Source organism: Periophthalmus magnuspinnatus, chromosome 3 (assembly GCF_009829125.3).
Source record: "Periophthalmus magnuspinnatus isolate fPerMag1 chromosome 3, fPerMag1.2.pri, whole genome shotgun sequence".
Taxonomy (NCBI): domain Eukaryota; kingdom Metazoa; phylum Chordata; class Actinopteri; order Gobiiformes; family Gobiidae; genus Periophthalmus; species Periophthalmus magnuspinnatus.
Genome location: NC_047128.1, coordinates 32,784,405 through 32,806,593, shown reverse-complemented (window position 1 = coordinate 32,806,593; position 22,189 = coordinate 32,784,405). Strand labels below are relative to the sequence as shown.

Here is a 22,189-nt window from a genome sequence, read left to right as displayed (position 1 = left end):
TAGGTTCTGTCGACGCTTAAGACATTATCCACTTTCTAAGAGTTGTATTCAGACTCGATAGAACTTTACTAGACACTAAATCTGCGGCTACTTTGGACCAGGATCAGTCGCTGTTGCTGTGAGCCTCATTGCTGCAGGTTCCAGTAATGTCCCAGTGTATATGTATTTGAAGATATGTTTTTACCTGCGTTTTTAAGGTTTTTCGTTTGTGTACAGTCCAGTTAAAACGTCGCTTAGTATCATGGTCAATTTAGTAGAACCTTTATAAAATGTTACCTTTATAAATAAGTATCTTCTTGGAGAAATATCACATTTTCAATTTCAATTTCATCACGATTTATGTATGTTTTGTATTTTTCAAATGCTATTAAGAGGTAAATAAAGCCACGTAATTGTTAAATCTGGTTGTCACTCACTCACAAACTGGAGGATTGGATGAGGAAAGTGTCTGTATTTGAGTAGATAGCTGCATTAAATAAAGAAAACACAATATGATGATATCGCTGTGACAATATGATATTTTAGTCATATATGAGATCACAATTCCAGACCTACTTCCACTGCACTACAACAAATGATTATTTTCCAGCATTTAGCACTTGTGAAACCATGTTGTCTTGTAATGGGAAGTGATGTAGCCTCAGACAGAGCCATTCGATTGGTTATTTGTCATGGCCCTGAGCAGCTGTAGCAGCCGCACTCAGCAGGTACCACTGAACTGATAAGATAATCTTCTAAATACTGTGAAATCCTCTCAAACACTGCTTCAGTACAAACCCATTAACACATTCTTTATGTTCTTTTCTCTCCTCTTTTCTTCTCTCCAGGGTCCAATCAGTTCATTGGGCACATGCAGGACTTTAGATTTTATCCTGCCACTCTGACCAACAGGTGAGTTTAGTGGAGTACAACAGAGCAGCGTGAGGACATGAATGAGGACTGCTGCAAGAAACTGATTGGTTTAGGGATAAAAGAAAAACTAATGTTATTTTCACTTTGTCTGATGCATAATGTATATGTTATATTTTACACACTAAGAATAATTACCAACATGTTTTTATTTACTAAAATACAGATGATGAGGAGGAATGATGAAATAATTGGATTATTCTGTTGATAAAATAATGATGACTGAAGAAAAAATAAATATAAATGAGCTTTTTTTCTGTTTTAAACAGGGAAATTGTGGAGTTGTATTCAGGAATTCTGCCTAAAGTCCACGTGCAGTCCGAGTGCCGCTGCCCCCCCACACATCCCAGAATCCACCCTTTAGTGGAGAGGTGGAACAGTCGGTTACTTATAATCAGCACCATTATATTTAATATTCTTACTATTAATGCTCATGTATTAACAGATACTGCATCCCTAATGCTGTTGAGGACACCACAAACGACAGAACACCAAGACTAAATGAGAACACCCACCCACTCAGTTATTTAAACGACCAGGACATGGGCACCATGTGGCTCTCCAGGGTTATGAGCACACAGGAGCTGGATGAAGGTCTCACAGTCTCTGTGGATCTGCTGAATGGACAGTACCAGGTGTGAGGCAGTACAGAACATGAAGTACAGAACATGAGTTATCATACTGTGCAGGTAGTTTTATTTATTGTGTCAATGTATTCCTCAGGTTTTCTATGTGATCATTCAATTTGGAAGCCTTTTGCCTGAAAACATAGTTTTCCAAAGACGTTATGTTGATGTAGAGAATCCAAACTCCACTGAAGAGCCGTGGTCAGACTGGCAGTACATGGCCCGAAACTGTAGCCTGTTTGAAATGGACAATAATGGACCTTTACTCAGACCAGACTCTGTCAACTGTTTGACTTTACCCAGGTAAATATATTTGCAGCTTCATTCTCTTATTTTCATCGTGTTATTCCCAGTGAGATGTGGATGAACCCATGTGTTTAGGTCTTAAGGCCCTTTACGGTAAAGTGTAGCTTTTTGCTAAAATGCCCATTTGAGAAAACAGTTATGAGTGACGTTTCACACACTGTCATCTTCACTTTGCAGTGAGGTGCCTTATTCTGATGGAAACATCACGTTCAGCCTCCTCACGTCTGAACCAAACCTGAGGCCTGGATACAATGACTTCTACAACACACCTGCCCTGCAAAAAATGGTGTATGCCACACAGGTCAGAGTTCATCTGTCAGGACAGTACCTGACCACTGAAACCGGAGTCAACCACGGACATCGATACTACACAGTCAAGGAGATCACAATTAGTGGAAGGTGTGTGTGCCCTGATGTGTGTAACACGTTTTCTTCATTTGACAAGTTTCAGCAGAACTCTGTAAAGTTATTGAGCACATCTGCCCATTAAAATGACAGTGTTTTTAAACTGTGGTAATTATAGGATTATGCACGAGGCAATCATCTCTCACTCTCTCACACTACTCTAAGCTCTGTTAATTGGCAGCTTGTTACAGTGAAGTGGCATAAACAAAGATTTGTTACTGAAATCTGTCTGAGCTCTCGTGAACCCTCAGTGTTTCCATTCACGCACCTTCCACTTGTCGTCTAATTCTTTACACAAAGCCCTGTGTTGGCGTCATTATACTTCATTAGAATTTGAGCTGCCTGCATTCATCAGGATATGCACGATATGTTTCTTATTATTTCCTCATTGCTAATTTATAAATCAATCAGTAGAGCAGCGCTTAATGTTTTATGCTGCAGGTCCATGTAGTTTAACAGTTTTTAGTCAGATTTGTCTAAATATGTGCCGTGTGTGCTGTGTTATGTGTCAGGGTTTGTAGAGTCGTTTCCTCGTCGAGTGTGAGTGATTTACTTTGAGGATTTGAGTTACAGTGACACAGTCAGATAAGTTTACAACACAAGACCTCACCCCAGAGGACAAGACAGGGCTTTGTTTATTTATTTATTTATTTTTTATTTTTGTTTTTATTCTTTTATTCATTTATTCATTCTTTTATTCATTCATTCTTTATTTCATTCAGTCTTTTATTTATTTTTCTTTCCTTCTTTCTCTTTCATTCTCTCTTTCTTATTCTTTTTCTTAAAGAATCAGAATCAGAAGACTTTTATTGCCATAGTCTGTGAACACAGTTCACAAACTAGGAACTTGGTACGGTGAAAAAGTGCATTCGTTGTTTGTCTCTTTCTTTTAAAGAAAGATAAAAAGAAAGAAACATTCTCTCTTTCGCACTTTCTTTCTTTCTTTCTCTCTTTGTTTCTTTCTCTTTCTTTATTTGTTTCTTTCGCTCTTTCTTTCTCTTTCTTTCTTTCTTTCTTTCTTTGTTCCTTTCTTTGTTTGTTTCATTCTCTCTTTCTTTCTCTTTCTTTCGCACTTTCTTTTGTACTTTCTTTTGCACTTTCTTTCTCTTTGTTTGTTTCTTTCTCTCTTTCTTTCTGTTTCTTTTTCTTTCTTTGTTTGTTCCTTTGTTTGTTTGTTTCTTTCTCTCTTTCTTTCTTTCTTTCTTTCTTTCTTTCTCTCTTTGTTTCTTTCTCTTTCTTTATTTGTTTCTTTCTCTCTTTCTTTCTTTCTTTCTTTGTTCCTTTCTTTGTTTGTTTCATTCTCTCTTTCTCTTTCTTTCGCACTTTCTTTTGTACTTTCTTTTGCACTTTCTTTCTCTTTGTTTGTTTCATTCTCTCTTTCTTTCTTTCTTTCTTTCGCTCTTTCTTTCTCTTTCTTTCTTTCTCTTTGTTTGTTTCTTTCTTCCTCTCTTTCTTTCTCTTTCTTTCTTTCTTTCTCTTTGTTTGTTTCTTTCTTCCTCTTTCTTTCTCTTTCTTTCTTTCTTTAAGAAAGAAAGAAACATTGTCTTCCTTTTTCTTTGTTTCTTTCTCACTTGCTTTCTTTCTCTCTTTCTTTCTCTCTTTCTTTCTCTCTTTCTCTTTCTTTCTTTTTCTTTCTCTTTCTTTCTTGCTCTTTCTCACTTTCTTGTTTTCCTTCTTTCTCGCTTTCTTTCTTTCTCACTTTCTTTCTTTCTTTGTTTCTTTCTTTCTTTCTCTTTCTTTCTTTCGTTGTTTGTTTCTTTCTCTCTTTGTTTGTTTGTTTCTCGCTTTTTCTTTCTTTCCATTTTTCCCACAACCAGGGAATAATTTAGCTCCTTAAAATGTTTCTTTATAAAAGAAAAAAATTTTTTTTTATAACTATACACTGTTTCCTTCTTCCCTCCCTCCCTCCTTCCTTCCTTCTTTCTTTTTTCCTTCCTTCCTTTCCTCCTTCCTTCTTTCCTTCCTTTCCTCCTTCCTTCCTTCCTTCCTTCCTTTCCTCCTTCCTTCTTTCCTTCCTTTCCTCCTTCCTTCCTTCCTTCCTTCCTTCCTTTCCTCCTTCCTTCCTTCTTTCCTTCCTTTCCTCCTTTCTTCTTTCCTTCCTTTCCTTCCTTCCTTCCTTTCCTCCTTCCTTCCTTCTTTCCTTCCTTCCTTCTTTCCTTCCTTCTTTCTTTCCTTCCTTTCCTCCTTTCTTCTTTCCTTCCTTTCCTTCCTTCCTTCCTTCTTTCCTTCCTTCTTTCCTTCCTTCTTTCCTTTCCTCCTTCCTTCCTTTCCTCCTTCCTTCCTTCTTTCCTTTCCTTCCTTCCTTCTTTCCTTCCTTCCTTCTTTCCTTCTTCCAGAACCTGCACATTCAAAACTTTCACGTTGCAGTTTTTAATTTGACTGTGCTCCAGCTGAACTTCTCCTTCACTTGTTATTTTTCCTTTTGCTTTTGAATCGGTCGATTTCCACTTTATCGTAACAGTCGGTGGCACAACGAGGCCACGCGGACGGACAAATAAAAGAAAAAGCCAAAGTAAATTCCAGGATGAATAATTAAATGTGTGTCACGCTGCATGTGTGTGTAAAAGTGTGTGTAAAAGTGTGTGGTCAGACGAGGCGGACGGGACTGTCCTGGACCTGCTGTGGGGCAGCTGTAATTCTTTAGATGTCATTTATAAATTTTGAATGTGAAAATCCTAATGGCACTACTGCAGTTTCAGGAGGGAACGCGGGAAAGTTTGTGCGTAAAATGTAGTATCTCATTGTACATTTTACTCCTGTTTTACGCACGTTTTATCTATTTAGCAGTAACATTATTTCTGTTTTTTTTAAATAAACGCTGCGTTCTTTTGTGCAGATGTGAATGTCACGGTCACGCGGACAACTGTGACACAAGTGTGAGCCCCTATCGCTGTTCATGTCTGTCTGAGAGTCACACGGAGGGCGACAACGTGAGTAAAATCAACACTTTGCATGACTTTTCCACTGTTTGACAATCCCTATGTTCAAAAATCACACAACAGACGACACAACTTACCTTTTTGCGCCTCTAAATCACATCATAAACATCCCCTGCATCAGTTTAATGTTAAAATCTGTACAGTAAATGCGTCTTTTTTAGCATAACTTGACCTCGGCGTGGACGTTACGATTAGTGAGCTTCCTACAATGCAGCCAGGTAATATTAGTGAGGCTTACAAATCATTAACACGTTCACTTTGACTGCTCCTACTCTTTAGCCTTTTATATTATTCAGCGCTTTATGTATCATTCATAAACGTGCGATTGAGGCGTCGGGTGACGAGCTCAAATCTCACGTAAAATCGCTTCTGTCACAAATGTTCGTTATTGTTGCTCTCCTCTTTTTTTTTTTAATGTGTTTGTAGTTATATTTAGTGAATAATAGACTCCCTGGTTAGTTTTAATGTTCTATTTTGCTGCTCTCTGAAGTTACACGTCCCCCATCTTCTTCTTTTTCCTGTTCTACGTTCTCTCCTGGGCTTCTGTTTAAAAAAATGTCTCAAATTGACTAGAACAATGACATTCCCAGCGCTTGCATGTGTAATCAGCTCTTCTGTCTGTTTGTCTTTCGCTCTATTTCACCACCGTTCTTTATTGCTCAATATTTGATCTTCTTATTTTACTCCGAAATACACCCTTGTAAGCAGTTTTTACCCAGGTTCATGCAGTATGTAGTACTTTCCTCCCGACCAGCCCGCCTTACCTCTGAGTGAATATTCAGTACCTTCTCTGTCTGTCTCCATAATATTGGAACATAAAAGGCTGAGGGGAATATTAGCTGTTAATATTGCATGTGTTCTGTTGACTCGGATCGGCCCTGCTCTATGACGGATGTTCGGCTAATCTGGAGAATTTCCACAGTGACATTAAAGTGACAGAAATGCTCAGACATGTGTCAGGATGATCAACGGGGGCCCGAGCACAGACACTTTAACTGGCGCGCAGCCTTAAGCACACACGCACCCGAGCGCACACACATTTCTTCTACTTTCTCTTACTTCTCTTTTGATTCTTTTCCTCTCTGTCTGTGCACTCTGTGTCAGACATGATCTCTGAGTCTGTCACTCTCTCTCTGCCTCTCCAAGACTGATGGCATCGCTCACGTCACAAAGATATAGCGTCGTATTGTACATAACATCATATAGACAGACATTCGTTAAGAAAGAAAAAAGATTGTGTGCACTGTGTTTATAGAAACCAAATGTTACTTCGATGAGTTAAAGTCACATTTTATTAGTCCATATTCACTCTGTTGATCTGTTGCACAGTTTATTTTCCTATAAATTCTATCCCTTATTTACAAAACTCACCATGCTTGTCCTGGATATCCCACGTATGTGCAGTACAATGAAATCTGTGTGTTGTGTGTATGTCTGTGCGTGTCATACACAGATATTGATGGCCACTGACGTTAAGTAGCATTGTCCGGGGTCTTGCTTTGCCAGAGTTTGCTTGAACAGCAGATTTTGTCCTGCTCTGAGGTTAACCGGGTTAACATCTGATATACACAATACACACACACACACAAACACTGCTGCACACACACTCTAGTGGCAAGACCTTTCCAGTGAGACCGTGAAATTGGTCACGGCATTTAGGATAAGACGAGTTGCCCCAGCAGATTAACACACACAAACACACACCCACACACACACACACACACACAGGTGCTGGTGACAGGCCGTCTGAATGTCCTTACATCCATTAGTCCAGAGGCCTCACTCAGCAGCTTTTACCATAAATATAAGATGTTGGCTCCACAGGCAAATGTATTTATCTGTATATCTATTTTATTCAAATGAAATTACTATGGAAACTCTTTTATTCAATAACATGCTCTATGTGTGTAGACCTGTATGTGTGTAGACCTGTATGTGTGTAGACCTGTATGTGTGTAGACCTGTATGTGTGATCACCACATCACTGTTGTTTCTCAAGTTGAAGTGCACATTCTCCACAAGAACATGAAGTTTTCTACTACTTTTAGTAAAGTAAAGTTTTGAGTAAAATGCCTTATTCTTAAATCATAAGAAGTCCTAAAATAATCTACAAGTGCATTACATGCAGGGTCTTCTTCCTCTGCTGTGAGCTGTTGATGGATTGCTATTGCAGTCCTTTTGTATGTAGAGAGAATGAACGTGTGTGCTCATCTTTTAACTCCCAAACACGAGTCCCTCGACTAATTAGCAGGCCAAAAGAGAAGGAAGGTAACGCAATGTTGAATAAAAAGAAAAGAGAAGAAAGAAAAAAATCCCTTTCATTTAGTATGGTAATATTTCCCACTCACATACTCACAATGGCTGTGAGAACACACAGTTGGGGGACGTTAAAGTCATGGAGAAGTGGGTTAAGAACTAACTGGCTGTAGAGCGATACTAGAAATACATTTTATACAGGCTCTCAAAAGGACTGAAGGACCAGGGAATGGACTTGCATGTATTCATGGCTCAGTGTATTAAGACAAATATGCCACAAACTGAGATAATGAAAGATGCATGATTGTAATCTACAAAATTTAGGAAAAGGGGCCATTTAATGTGCTGCTTGGTCAATATTCTGTCCTAAAGGAAAAAACTACTAACAACTATGTGAGCACGAGCCTCACGTTCACTTCCAGATGAGCCACAGACTGAGCTGTGAGTGTGAGATGAGCCACAGACTGAGCTGTGAGTGTGAGATGAGCCACATGTGAGTGTGAGATGAGCCACATGTGAGTGTGAGATGAGCCACATGTGAGTGTGAGATGAGCCACATGTGAGTGTGAGATGAGCCACATGTGAGCGTGAGATGAGCCACATGTGAGCGTGAGATGAGCCACATGTGAGCGTGAGATGAGCCACATGTGAGCGTGAGATGAGCCACATGTGAGCGTGAGATGAGCCACAGACTGAGCTGTGAGTATGAGACATGTTTTGTCTAAAACACATATAGTTTACAGAATACTTACCAGAAACAGGTTGTTATTAAATATTTAATAAAACCATATACTACAGAGTATTGACAACTTTTGTGCTTTAAAAATGAAAAGGTTCTGTAATGAAACTGTCCCAGGACCTGCCCGTTACCACAACAGTGTATTTCCACACAGATGTCGTTTAACACTACCCAGACTCGGTGAGCTTCTTTTTGGGTCATCCATTCATCTTAATGACGTACATTTAATCCCCTTTTCTGTGTTTTGTGTTCACACTGCTAATATTATACACTCTGTGTGTCTATCCCATTCTTTCCCCTCTAACCCTCCCCCTCCTGCGTCTGTTCCACAGACCCAGGCCTGGCTGCATGTGTCACACATGGGACGAACTCCTGTGTTTTTAATACATTTTAATCCAACCATTTGATGCCCCCGTTGTCTACTATAATTTGTACTGACTGTTGAACAAAATCAAAGCGTATACTTGCTGCTTCGCGTCTGCTTTCCCCAAGCTGCAAAAAAAATGCATTTAATGTAGCTCTTTATCCCCCTCCTCACACCTGGCTGTGCTTGTTTTGACATGAAAGTGAACCGTGCTGAGGAGGGTGGCTGTTACGTGTCACTATGCATTAGTGAGCGGATCTTCTTCCTGATTGTTTTATAAATAAATAATAACTTATTGTCAAAATGCTAGAATTTTGTGTTAGATTTAAATTTTACAGTATTGGTTATAAGGTGGACATCCAGGTCAATGTGGTCTGGAAAAACTGGATTCTAAATGCAGCATATGTCCTGATCTGATGTTAAATATGACATGGACATTTTTACAATAACAGTGAAATAGAATTCTAGAAACAATAGGATTTAAAAGAAAAAAGTGAATGTTTTGTTTACAGTGCCAGCGTTGTGCACCGCTCTTCAATGACAAGCCGTTCAAATCTGGAAATCAGCTCCAGCCAATGAACTGTCGTCCCTGTCAGTGCTACAGCCACGCCTTTTCATGTCATTATGAGGCTGAAGCTGATAATCATCCTGATGAACACTACAGGGGTGGAGGAGGTGTGTGTGACCACTGCATGCACAACACCTCAGGTAAATGGACTTTTACCACATAGTCCTAACGCCCTGTGTCTACATGTCGTCATATGCTCTCTTTTTACATTTGCTTCTTTGATTTTTCTTCTCATAAGGACGGAACTGCGAGATGTGTGTAAGTTTGTTTTTCAGGAGGGAGGGGTCTGATCCTTCTCTGGTCGATGTGTGTCAGCCCTGTAACTGTCACACTGCTGGTACTGTAAACGGAAGTGAGATATGCACACAGGTATGTCCTTTAAACAGCAACAAATAAACTGTAGTTCTGCTTAAAAAAGTATTATTTTATTTGATTAACCATGTCCCACGCCTTTAGGTTGGAGGACAGTGTTATTGCAAACCTGCAGTAACAGGTCGACGGTGCACAGACTGTTTACCCGGCTGGTATGGACTTAACACATCAAATCCAAATGGTTGTTTTCAGTGTAACTGCAGTGAGATCGGCACCATGAGCCCGTCAGCAGAGGGGGGCCTCAGCTGCGATCAACACACAGGACAGTGCCCCTGTAAACCTCATGTTACAGGTACAATGCTCTGTTCACTCAAGAAGGTGCTCATCTTATAGTAAAGAAACACTGAATACTTGAGCTGCCCCTTTATGTTGCAGGATGTATCTATTACAATTTTCTTGTGTTAATTATCTAATAGAAACATTATGCTTCAAATACATCTATAAACATCTATAAACAGCTCACATATATGAACAAATTAACAATATGTCTTGTCAACCATAAAAAACAGGTTTTAGCCTTTGTCATTAATGGTTCATTTTGCCCTTGTTTGTCTTTCAAAAGCAGAATTGTATGAAACGCAAAACAATTCAGTCAATTTAAGACATCATGAGGGCCATACAGGAGAGGAGAAGTGAAGTGGAGTGTATATTTATATATGGACGCACTAGCAGCTCTGAGTTTCTCTGTGAGTTTTGCTGTGCATAAAAACATATTTGGGGGCTGCTCAAGTCTACAACATGTCATCAAGGACTAAGCAAATATTTAGTTCTTTAATTCACTGCCAAGCTGATTAAAACTTACTGCTGCGCCTGCAACCCCTTGTATTTTTACTGGGCCACGTTCCTTTTTCTGCGCATGTTTGTTTGGCTGTTCCCACAGGTATTTTACAGAAATGAGATTTGATTATGGCAATTTATTACTGCCAAGCTAATACTTTGAGCAGAGCAATGGCAGGCACACTTCAGAAGGACAAAATTGAAATGTGCACTCAGAAGCACACACACACACACACAAAGGTACAATAACGCACACAGCCATAACAAGGTGGGAGAGTGCGATGTGTACATAATAGTGTTTGAAATGGTGATGCATGGGCCTGTTAACCAGCTGGCTACTGATAAAAGAGCTGGGCCATGTCCGGAAAACACACACTCATCCACACAAGCAGCCATTTAAACACATTTTCTTCTTTTCATAATGATCAAATACAAAATGTTCCAGAGTTTTCTCACCTGGTACATTTTACATCTCAATATTTTATAAAGGAAATTGTCTGTAAGTTTATCTCAGCTTATCTTAAATTTAGCCGGAAGAATTTCATTGAATTTAAATCCACAACAGACCTTTATTTCTTCCATATTATTGTTTATGTATAAAATGTAAGTATTATTATTTGTTAATATGAAATAATATCTACATATTATCTCAGTGTGTGGATTATGGGCATGTGTCATGTGGCATATTTATCTCCAGGCCTTGGGCTCACACACTCACCTGCTGCTGGACTATAATATATGAGCCATGGACAGAAATACATTCATATCTATAAAATCATTAAAGTGGGCAGACTAGGGGAAATGCCAAGTGTCTGGCCTCCTCTACATGGGAGACATACATCTGGGGACACACACAGAGTAACGAGGTGGCTGATGTGAATGTACGTGCACACAGCAGCTGCATATAACCCACGCACCCTCATAAATGGCTGTGGTGACTGTGCTGCCCCCAGGCATCCATTTAGGGACAGATTGCCTGTCATGGAATACGTATGGCATATTCAAATAAGCTCGGTTCTCTTGGACTGCATATCATAATTTAACTAGCCTCAAAGCCAACTTATGTTGCTGTTCTGGTGAAGCCAAATTATAGTCTTTAACTTTTTATGCTGCTCCTTTATAAAGAACAACTCAAGATACAAAACAAAAACACATTAATTATCTCTGTTAATGTTCTAGTTGAAGAAATATGTGTGTGTGTATATGTATATGTGTGTATATATATATATATATATATGTATATATATATATATATATATATATATATATATATATATATATATATATATATATATATATATATATATATATATATATATATATATATATATATATATATATATATATATATATATATATATATATATATATATATATATATATATATATATATATATATATATACACATATATATATATATATATATATATATATATATATACACATATATATATATATATACACACACACACACACATATAAAATGTTATCCAATTTTTGCCTCTGTCAATATTGGAAAAGGCTCTTTAATAGGTTTAATGGGTTGCCTTTCATTTAATCATTGTTTATATTTTAATATCCCGACGCAAATTCTGTCACAGCTAAACTATCTGTGGCAATGGTAAAAGCAATAGAGTGGTTTAACAAATCTTTCCTTACTCTGAATACTGAGAAAACTGTTACAATGTACTTCTCAAACAAACAAAGTCAAAGTGTATGTCCAAATATTTATGTGAATAGTTGCATGATTAAAAATGTCGAGGAAGTTAAATACCTGGGAATCATATTAGACCCTACCCTTAATTTTAAAAAACATATTAAAAAGGTTTGTAATGTCTTGAAATTCAACATCGCTAATTTCCAACATATTAGAAGCTCATTATCATTAGAAGCAGCAAAATCTTATCTCAATGCTGTGATTATATCTCAGATTTTGTATTGTATTTCCTCATGGTCTCAAGCCAAAATAACAGTACTAAATCCTCTTAGATCATTGCATAATCAGGCGTTAAAAATCCTCGATAAAAAGCCCAGACGTTACCATCATTGCTACATATTGGACAAATTTTAAATATTAAGCTTTGACAACTTGATCAGGTTCTCTGATATTCGCCCGGTACATAAAATCTTGTATGATGCTGCCCCACCCTCTCTAAAGACCTATGTACAGCCTCGCTCTTAGAGTGTTGTCTTAGAGTAGAGTGTTAAGGTCCGTGTCTAGGGGTGACTGCAATGTTCCTACAAGAAAGTCCGCTTTCTCTCAATCTGCCTTCTCTTTTAAAGCCATGAAGGAATGGAACGGGCTTCCAGAAAATCTTAAGAACATAAGATTACCACAGCTTTTCAGGGGCTGTCAAAAACTGACTTCTTGACCATCAGTCCTGCCCACACTAACTATACCAGACAGGTATTCGGCCATCAGATGTTACCCTCGTGGGTACCATCTGATGGCCACTAGATTACCACATCATGAGTGTTATAGTACTGTCTTAGTGTCATATTACTGTCTTGTTTACATTTATAATACCAATAAGGTACAGAGCTATCAGATGTTACCCTCGTGGGTATCATCTGATAGCGACTACGCCGTACTTTAATAACTTGTAGTTTGCACTATGTATTGAAAATTTTGCACACTTGTACATTGTCTTTTGTATTGCACTTTTTATATGTGAATTGGTTATTTTTAATGTTTGTGACACCAAGGACTACAGATGGAAATTAGCATTTTGCTAAATCTGGTGCAGCCATTTTTTTAATGTATCTGCACACTACATTGTCAATCACAGTTTGTTCACTGACAGTGAAGCTTTTTCTGATTCTATCTTTGTAAGTTATAGAATTAGAAGTTTCCTGCGCGACATCTCGGTCTGGACTTTGTTATGCCTTTAATGGTTTTCTGCATTCCTCTGTTTTGTTCTCATTTATTTTCATTTTATTCATTGTTCGTAGATGGTTAATTTATTCATTCTCCCCTCTGTGTCTGGCCTGAGGGGTATGATTACTCAGGCAGAGGGACTAGCTCTAATAATAATAATATATAAGTATCTCACCTCTCACAGCTTTTATGCTCAGTGTAGAAATCTGTCTATTTGAATCTATTTGTATGAGCAGATATTAGGTTTTAATGTATTGTTTGTAAGTTTTCTTCCAGATGTAACCTCTTGTTACGTTTTGTTCTCTTGCTAGGTCTGTCCTGTGACCGATGTGAGTTTGGGTTCTGGAACCTGTCCCACGCAAACGGCTGTGTCCCATGTGACTGCGACCCATCGGGCTCTCTGAGTGTGTTCTGTGAGCCGGAGGGGGGGCAGTGTGAGTGCAGGCCTGGTGTGGGGGGGCGCCGCTGTGCCTCCTGTGCACCTGGTTCATTTGGCCTGGAGGAGTCGTGTTCCCCCTGTAACTGCTCAGAAAACGGGACTGTCGCTGGAACAGTCTGTGATCCTCATACAGGACAATGTGTCTGTAAGGCAAGTGAGCGCTTTATTTCTACAAATACAATACAAATAAGCACAAATAAACAATAAAGAATAAAGAATAGAAACTGAAAAATAAAATATATGCTGCATTTTTTCAGGAGAACGTTTTTGGTCGTGGTTGTGACACTTGTAAACCTGGCTATCACACTTTGGACCATCGAAACTCCTTTGGGTGTCTTCCTTGTGTGTGTGACTTGAGTGGCACTCTTCCAGGAGCCACCTGTGATGTTCACACAGGACAGTGTCCGTGTAGAGAAGGAGTAGAGGGGGCACAGTGCAACAGCTGCGCCAACAACTACTACAACCTCAGTGCATCCACCACAAGTCAGAAATGTTTACAATATTCTTTAAAGTAATATTTAGCTGTCCTCATTGAGCAGTCCAGTATTTGAGCTTATATTTGTGTGTTTCAGGTGGATGGTCCCCGAGCTGTGTGCCGTGTAGCTGTGACCCCAGTGGGACAATGGACGGATCAGTGTGCGATAGCTCCACAGGTCAATGTGTTTGTTTGTCCACACGCCACGGAAGAGACTGCAGCAGCTGTAGACCGGGTCAGTCAAAAATCTCTGAAATATGAACAAGAAATTTAAGATTCACAGATTTTACCCAGTTAGTAGTGTTCTCCCCCAAGCTTATATGTAAAAAGTGGCACAGAGTATGTCCTAATTGTATTTGTGAGAAGTGAAATGAATAGTTCCTGTTTTCTCTCCAGGGTTTTACCTGTCACCAAACAGCAGTTTGTGTGTGAGGTGTGATTGCCACCCCTCTGGAGCAGAGCAGAGCACATGTGAGAGCCACACAGGACAGTGTCTGTGTGCCCATTCCTCTGTAGGAGGGAGGCGCTGTGAGCACTGTCTAGACATGTACTTTGGATTTGACCCTGGCACTGGCAGGTGAATCTTTTCATTTTTTTTCACCACATACATTTTCTATCACATACGCTGATGTAATATATGTGATATATACAGAGGGATGAAAAGTACGGTTTGAGGCAAAGCACTAACTGATGCTGCTCGCAGAGGCACACCACATTTTGTGGAGGAAATGGGTCAGTTGTCGATGTTCTGGTTGTCCTTGGGAGAAAAGTGAAGGTTGTGTCACTGTGTGTAAGTGGAGTTCAAGTGTCTGTGAGCTCAGACTGGCACAACCAATTTCATTACCAGACTGTGACTTTTCACACCACAGTGTAGAAGGTGAGGCTGGGTGTGTGGGACAACTGTAAAAGAGGACACATTTTGTGGATACATTTGGTTTAAAAAAATGCATAAATAGTGTAACAGCCCAGGCGCCTGAGACTTGAAGATTTAGGACAGACGTGTTCCACCAAACATATTGTGTTGCACATGTAACATGTCTGTGAGTGGTCAGAGGTGTGAGGGAGCTGGCCGGATGATCACCCACTGATCAGCCACAGAGAGAGTAACACTACACCACTGACCCAGACAACAGCACTGTCACTCTCCAGAAACACACTGCTCACACAGAGAGACAGAATGGCTTTTCTGTGGTTAATTGTGTTGCCTTTAATAAAAAGTGTGTAAAGGATCCAATCATTGCATCAAATCAATAAAAAACTAAAAACTAATTACTAGAATGTAAGATGAATGATAGATTTTCTTATCTATACATAGACTGTATGGTTATATAAAATGTTTTTGAACAATATTAAGATATATTAAAATGTATTATTATATTTATTAATTATATATTTTAATCAGTTATTGAGAATTGATTTGCTTTTTATATACTTACTTTCTTGCACGTGAAGATGCCAGCCATGTGCGTGTGACCCAGTGGGCAGCCTCAACGGGTCGTGTCACCCAGAGTCGGGCGTGTGCGTCTGTAAACTGTTGGTAACTGGAGACAGGTGTGATGTTTGCCAACCTGGATCACATTATTTGGTTGCAGAAAACCCTTATGGCTGCAGCAAAGGTGAGTCTTACGCAATCACACACCATTCTGACTCTGGAACTTGAACATTCTTGAATATTCTTTGTCTTCTCAGCCCCGTCTCAACAGCCTCCGCCTATAGCTACTTCCCTCAATTATTCCGCTGTTTGGCTTACATGGCGGCCACCTGACTCCCCATACTCAAACAAACTTAACTACACACTTATCAGAGATGGGCAATTGCGGCACACCATCCAAAGTCATTATCCATTTAGTAAGTATCCACCTAGAGCCTATAAAATCCCCAAATCTGTTCATTTATTGTTGCATAATTAAACCATTTTAATATCCCTTTGAAGGTAATGAATCATTTGAAGACACAGATTTGTCTCCTTACACTAACTACACCTACTGGCTAGTAACTGCCAATGTGGCTGGGTCAACAATAAGCGCGTCGGTCTCGTGCCAGACCTTAGGTGCACCTCCCTCTGCAGATGAGCTCAAACTGAAGATTGTGGGAAGACCAGGTCCTACTAGTGCGTACTTTGCCTGGAGTGCACCATCAAATGATACAGGTCCTGTGGAAAAGTATGTAAGATGCACTATGACACATTATACAAACAAAAAAAAAAAAAAAAAAATCATAATAACGTTTTTTTTTTCTTCTAGGTTTCTGTTATTTTCCATAGAGCCTAATGGTGAGCATTTTCTCCACTACACAGGGCTCTCCACTGAAGCAGTAGCAAGTGATCTTATGCCCTTTACCCAATATTCTGCTTATTTGGAGGTAAAGATCAACAACAACTCTTCAATATAGAACAATTACGTGTTTGTTTTATCACTCGTTTTGCGCTACACTAATGTATGACCCACCGATGCCGTCTTCTCACATGTAAAATCCCCCGTACAGGCTTGTTCTTCTGGGGGATGCACTGTTTCCAAACCTCTGTCTCTGCTGACGGCTTCAGCCCCTCCACAGAACCAACCTCCACCCAACGTCACCACCACTGGCCCTCACACACTGAATGCATCATGGGAGCCTCCTGCCCAGCCAAATGGTGTGTATGTATTTGTATTTGTTCGTATTTCTTCCTGACTTTTTAACACTTTTTATTTTTGTTTTCTTTTGTGTACGCTTTGTTCTTCTTATACTGTATTTTTAAGATAAAATATTGAAAATTGCAGAATTAAATGACAGAAAAGCACTAACATAGAGGCTATTGTTTACACATGTTTACAGTGTTTTACTATATTCAGATGACATGTAAATATGACCAAAATATTTCAGCAATCTTAACTTTATCTGCAGGAGTTATAACAAAATATGAAGTGTTTCTGCGGGGGCCCTTTGAATCTTACAACCTATCAAGACAAACGGCTGAAGAGCTGGTGTTCACGAGCTCTGGTTGGCTGGATCTGAGCATGTCCCACATAACAGAGACCAACAGCAGCACTATTCCCCCTCCTGAGAGCAGCTCCATGGTCACTGGCCTACAGGCCTTTTCCACGTATCAAATAAGAGTCGTGAGCTCCAACATGGCTGGAAGTGTCACATCACAGTGGACCACAGCTCGCACAATGGAGGGAGGTCAGTGCATGTTTTTTTTTGTGTGTGTATTTTATTGCCAAACTGGTTGAATGATTAGAGAAACTTGACTCTGGAACACAGTTAACATGAATAAATGTCAGAGATGTGTGTTATTGTTTATGATCACGGCCAAACAGCAGTGCATTTTGCTTTGTATAATTATATTAATACAAGAAAATAAAAATGATTGGCCAGAACACAAATCCTAGAGATGATAAACACGGGAGGAAATCAGACTGGTGTGGGGGAGGGGAGCTCATTAAAGTATTTGAATTTCAAAGAGATGATATGGCTCATTAGGACTAAACGATTGCCTCTAACATCACTCTGAGCTGTATGTCTGGATAACAAGCATATGATAACAGCATTTTTACGCAGTTAGTGAGTGTCAGGGTTTGTGTGCGCTCTCCTCTGTCTGCGGAGCGAAATGGGACTGTCAGTGCGTGTGCTGTGAATTACATTTCATTTATAGCGTATTTCATAGACAGACACTATCAAAAGATGGATATTTACACACTGTCATAGCATTTACGCCCATTCAGTGTTTGTAGTTTCATTTTTCTGTAATTAAATATGTTTTAATAGTGCACATTTCTATGTTTTCTAGTGCCAGAGTTCATCGCTCCTCCTCAAGTCACTGCGTTGTCAGCCAGCACGTTCAGAGTTACTTGGAACGCCACTGAAGGTCACGGGGTCATCGCCAGAGGACACGTGACGGAATACCACGTTAACCTGGTCACGGAGCAGTCCAACAGCCCTCATGCCCCTCGTGTTATTAACCAGGTGGCACATGTACATCATAAAATAAGAGTTAGTAGAAATAGACTTAGATTAGACAACGTTTTAGCTGCAAGTAAACTGTTTATTTTGACACCAGATGCTAAATTATTACACAGTTTGTATTACAGAGATGTTTGACTCCAGGTGGAACTAGGCAAAATGGAGTATGAGTATCTATAGTATGGTATGGTACGCTTTTATTTGGACAGGGACAGTACACAAGAATACTACATTACCTTAAACCATGCCCAAACTGTGGCCCGGGTGCCAAAAGCGGCCCTCAGACCAATTTTTCTTAGCCCTTAAGCTTCCAGGTGGATTGGCCCATATTACTTTAAACAGTAGTTTTTACTGTACATTTCTGAAAATCTACTTTAACAAGCCCATATCAAATAATTAATGTGTCCCGTTGAGGATGTAAGCGTGAATAAAGGTCTAGTGGTTCAGTCTAACTTGTAATAATAACGCAGATTTGAAGTATTCACTGTATTTGACCCACAATCAGCATTTAGTTTTGTCTGTGTTTTTATGTGGCTTATTGAGAAAGGTTTGGACTCCCCTGACTTAGACAATACCTTAAAAAAACAGGAAAGATGTTTAGTGTCAGGTTATAGCAAAAATACTCATTTCCACGGTCCCTGTCGTCCCTGGACAGGCTGATGTTAAATAAGAGTAACAGTTTGGTGTAGGTGGTTGAAAGTCCTGTAAACATATGGTCAATGCATCTAATACAACGCTTCTCGCTTCTCAAATACGACATTTCTACAAAAAATTCAATTCACACACACACATATACACAACCATACCAATTTATTCACACATATGCACACAATCACTCAATTTCAGATACACAAATACTCTTTCTTTCATACACATTCACAAATGGGTGTAAACTTGCTGTGATATTCGCCATTTCTTTGTCACATGTGCAAAAATTTGAAAACTTGTGCATGTTATAAACTCAACTATTTCACTGAATCCTAGAGTCATGTGTAGAGTATGAAGTTGACCTGATGAGAATACGACTACAGGGGCCCCTCATCAGGTCCACTCTGATCTAGTTTAGCATCTGCTTTGATCTCATTTAGTACAAGTTGCCCATAAAGTAGTTTTCAGATAGACAATACCAGTTATCCACAATTAAATCCTAATTACAGTAGCGCTTTGTAAAAAAAAAAAGGTTCAAAATGTATTAATTAAATGTATTACGAGATCAACAATATATTAATTTGCCTTTTTTATTTATTTTTATATTTCAGGTTATATACAGGACAAACTCATCATCTGAGCCGGTTTACATAGTAGAAGGACTAAAGCCGTACCAAGAATATATGTTTTCTGTGACACTGTGCACAAAGGCGGCGTGTATCACCAGTTCACCGAGCACAGGACGCACTTTATCTGCAGGTAAGAACCACATTAATCTGCAAGGAAACGAGGGCCTTTAAACTGTATTGGCATTAGAACAATAATCTAAAACCTAAACATACCAATAATAATAATAATGATAATGATAGATTTTGTTTTACTATAAACTATAAAATTTGAGAATAAAATGCGTATTTTGTCTCATGAAATTACAATATTTGAGAAAATGAGCAGTTGGACTTCAGTCAGTGTTTGTTTCTCAGGCCTAAATCCATTTATTCCCTCATATACAAAGTGCACATTTTCCTGTATTGAGTTTTTGAAGTACAGGACAGTATTTTCATATTTTTGAACACGTATCATTTGTCAGATTATAGACATGCAGTGAGTGGACTAAAACTTTGTTAATTGTATTAATTTATGCTTTCTCTTCCGTTCTGCTCCACTTCAGTCTGTCACACTAAGCTGTAAATGGCTGCAGTAAAATGAATCACTATAAAATTTAAATATCATGCACACCAGACCTTCCATCTGTTCATTGGCACGATGGTACATATTCTTTTGAATAGACAATAGATGTGTTGACTGTGGGTAAAACTTTTATCTATAAATACTTGCTCAGGGATTTGTTCTTTTGAGCTACATCTGTTAACAAAGAGTTGAAATTCATTTCATATGATACGCAGAAAGCCTCTGTGCTTCACGTGACGAATGATACTTCAAATTATAATTGTTGTACTTTTTAAATGTATTTTTAATGGCTACATCTGTTTACACAGTGTTTATTTCAAGGCATTCTAAAGACTTCTCCTGACTGTAATACAGTACAATACAATATGGCTTATTGTACCCAGCTGACTGTGGCAATGTATTTTTAACAGCCACATCTGTTGTCATCTTTTTTTTTTTTTTTTTATCCAACGCCAAATCTGTCCCTTGTTTCAACTGCAAGAAATGATAATGGCATATGTTGTGTGGCATATTTTTATATTTACATTTCAAAACAATTTTAGTGGCACATTTGCTTTTCCATTGGGTGCAGTCTCACATTTTTACATCCAAAGCTTGTCATGTGTGAATCAGATGAGTCCACCATCGATTCAAATAAATAACTAAGCTATGCCATGTAATGTACATGTTTTACAACGTTTTAGCGTACATGCGGTCAGAGCCGTTTAGTCACATTTTTTAAAGAGGAAATGACATTGTCATGCCAAGATGCTCTTTGCACAGCACTTGATGGAGCTGATGAATCTAGCACATATAAGACTGGGCCATTAAACCAGCCTCCATCTGCTGTAATTTAGCAGACAGCATCTGCAAAAGCTCTGAAGTTACATCAAGTCACATGACCAAACATTAGCACACAGACAGATGTTCCAACACAATGAAGAAACTCTATCCAGATGTGTTGATGCATTTCCAATTGTTTCACTCTGGCTCTTTTTGAAAAGTTATTGATCACTCGCTAAAGTGAGTGACTAATCAGGGACTGATGGTGATGTTTTATGTATCCTACATCCATAAAGGCTTGTTCAACAAGACACACACGCACACACACCCACACACACGCGCACTCACATACTAGCACTGTAACACCACTCAACAGAACAGGAACTTTATTGATTTACGCATAATTGGCCTCAGGCCCTTCTTGAGGAGAGAAATATGCATGGCAAGGGATTGCCATGTCAATAAGTGGTGTACTTGTGCGCGTGATGTAACTGTACGCTAAGAGCCTGTTAAGACACATCAGTCCCTGTAAAAACATACACGAACAATTGCTCCTGGGAACTGGCCCATGATTCAGCTGCTTCATTACCATGTCAGAAGCTAAAATTAACCTTTCTGCTCCACTGTTAACCTTGTGTGTATGAGCGTGCCTATTATAAGGCTAATGTTTTTTGTCAAAGGAGACGTGTCACAGTCTCTATTACATTTCTGTTAGTCTGACATGTCTGTATTTACACTCTTGTACATTACGCAACTGGTCAATCTTACACATGATCATCTGTACAATGATGAGACTCAAAGATCAAAAATATTTATTTTAAATTTTATCGTACATTGTTATTCTTAATATCCATTATATAATGTTATGTCATCTGCCAGTTAGTACTTTTATGTGAACTGTGAGTTATTATAAATATGTCTGTGTAATCCCTCAGTCGTCCAGGTATAATACCCAGCACAAGAAAAATTGTGTTCTTTCAACTGGACAAAAGTTTTCGATTTTTCAGATTGCTGGTGACACTGCCTTATATCTGAAAAGAGGAGCTAACTACATTGAAACTAAGAGAACTATTTGTATTCAGTTTTGTTTGTTAGCCAGGTCTATTGAACTACACCAAATGTGAACTGTGCCTGAGTCATGTTTTCCTCCAGTGTTCTGGCCCTTGATGGATGCTCTCACACCTGTTAACATACTGGATAACACTATTGTTTTCCTTGTTTTGATTTAGGTCTGAAGAGGGAGTTATAAATAGGAGATAAATGATGCCTAAGCCCCCCATTCCTGTTTAATGATGAATTGTTTTTTCTAGCAAAAATTGTCTCTTTAACACATCACGTCACATAAAGTTTATGCAACTCCAAAAACAACATAACCCAGGGATTAAAGAGACAGTAAGAATGTGGATGAACCCTGCCAACCTGTGAACAAGGAATGCTGGGTGAAAAACCTTTACGACCATGAGCTCACCCAGACAGAAAAAGAGGTACTTTTAACTGAACTTCTCTGTAACATCTAACCAGATTCTCACAGTGGACTGCATCACAGCAGCTGACACTGACATTAGAAACAGTTGTCTTACAGAGACAGAAGT

The 22,189-nt window shown here is 38.9% G+C and overlaps 1 protein-coding gene across 1 annotated transcript in view; it reads left to right on the top strand.

The window, feature by feature from the left end:
• Positions 1-22,189, top strand: part of ush2a (Usher syndrome 2A (autosomal recessive, mild)) — a 122,461-nt gene that overhangs the window by 10,819 nt on the left and 89,453 nt on the right. The window contains exons 7-27 of the mRNA XM_055229974.1: positions 828-891; positions 1,179-1,280; positions 1,355-1,544; positions 1,633-1,838; positions 2,019-2,240; positions 5,083-5,176; positions 9,057-9,252; positions 9,351-9,481; positions 9,569-9,776; positions 13,452-13,729; positions 13,837-14,062; positions 14,152-14,289; positions 14,451-14,631; positions 15,507-15,670; positions 15,744-15,902; positions 15,988-16,216; positions 16,298-16,415; positions 16,539-16,686; positions 16,938-17,216; positions 17,824-17,999; positions 19,256-19,403. Of these exons, the coding sequence (XP_055085949.1) occupies positions 828-891; positions 1,179-1,280; positions 1,355-1,544; positions 1,633-1,838; positions 2,019-2,240; positions 5,083-5,176; positions 9,057-9,252; positions 9,351-9,481; positions 9,569-9,776; positions 13,452-13,729; positions 13,837-14,062; positions 14,152-14,289; positions 14,451-14,631; positions 15,507-15,670; positions 15,744-15,902; positions 15,988-16,216; positions 16,298-16,415; positions 16,539-16,686; positions 16,938-17,216; positions 17,824-17,999; positions 19,256-19,403 (3,657 nt within the window). The remainder of the gene's footprint in view (positions 1-827; positions 892-1,178; positions 1,281-1,354; positions 1,545-1,632; positions 1,839-2,018; positions 2,241-5,082; positions 5,177-9,056; positions 9,253-9,350; positions 9,482-9,568; positions 9,777-13,451; positions 13,730-13,836; positions 14,063-14,151; positions 14,290-14,450; positions 14,632-15,506; positions 15,671-15,743; positions 15,903-15,987; positions 16,217-16,297; positions 16,416-16,538; positions 16,687-16,937; positions 17,217-17,823; positions 18,000-19,255; positions 19,404-22,189) is intronic.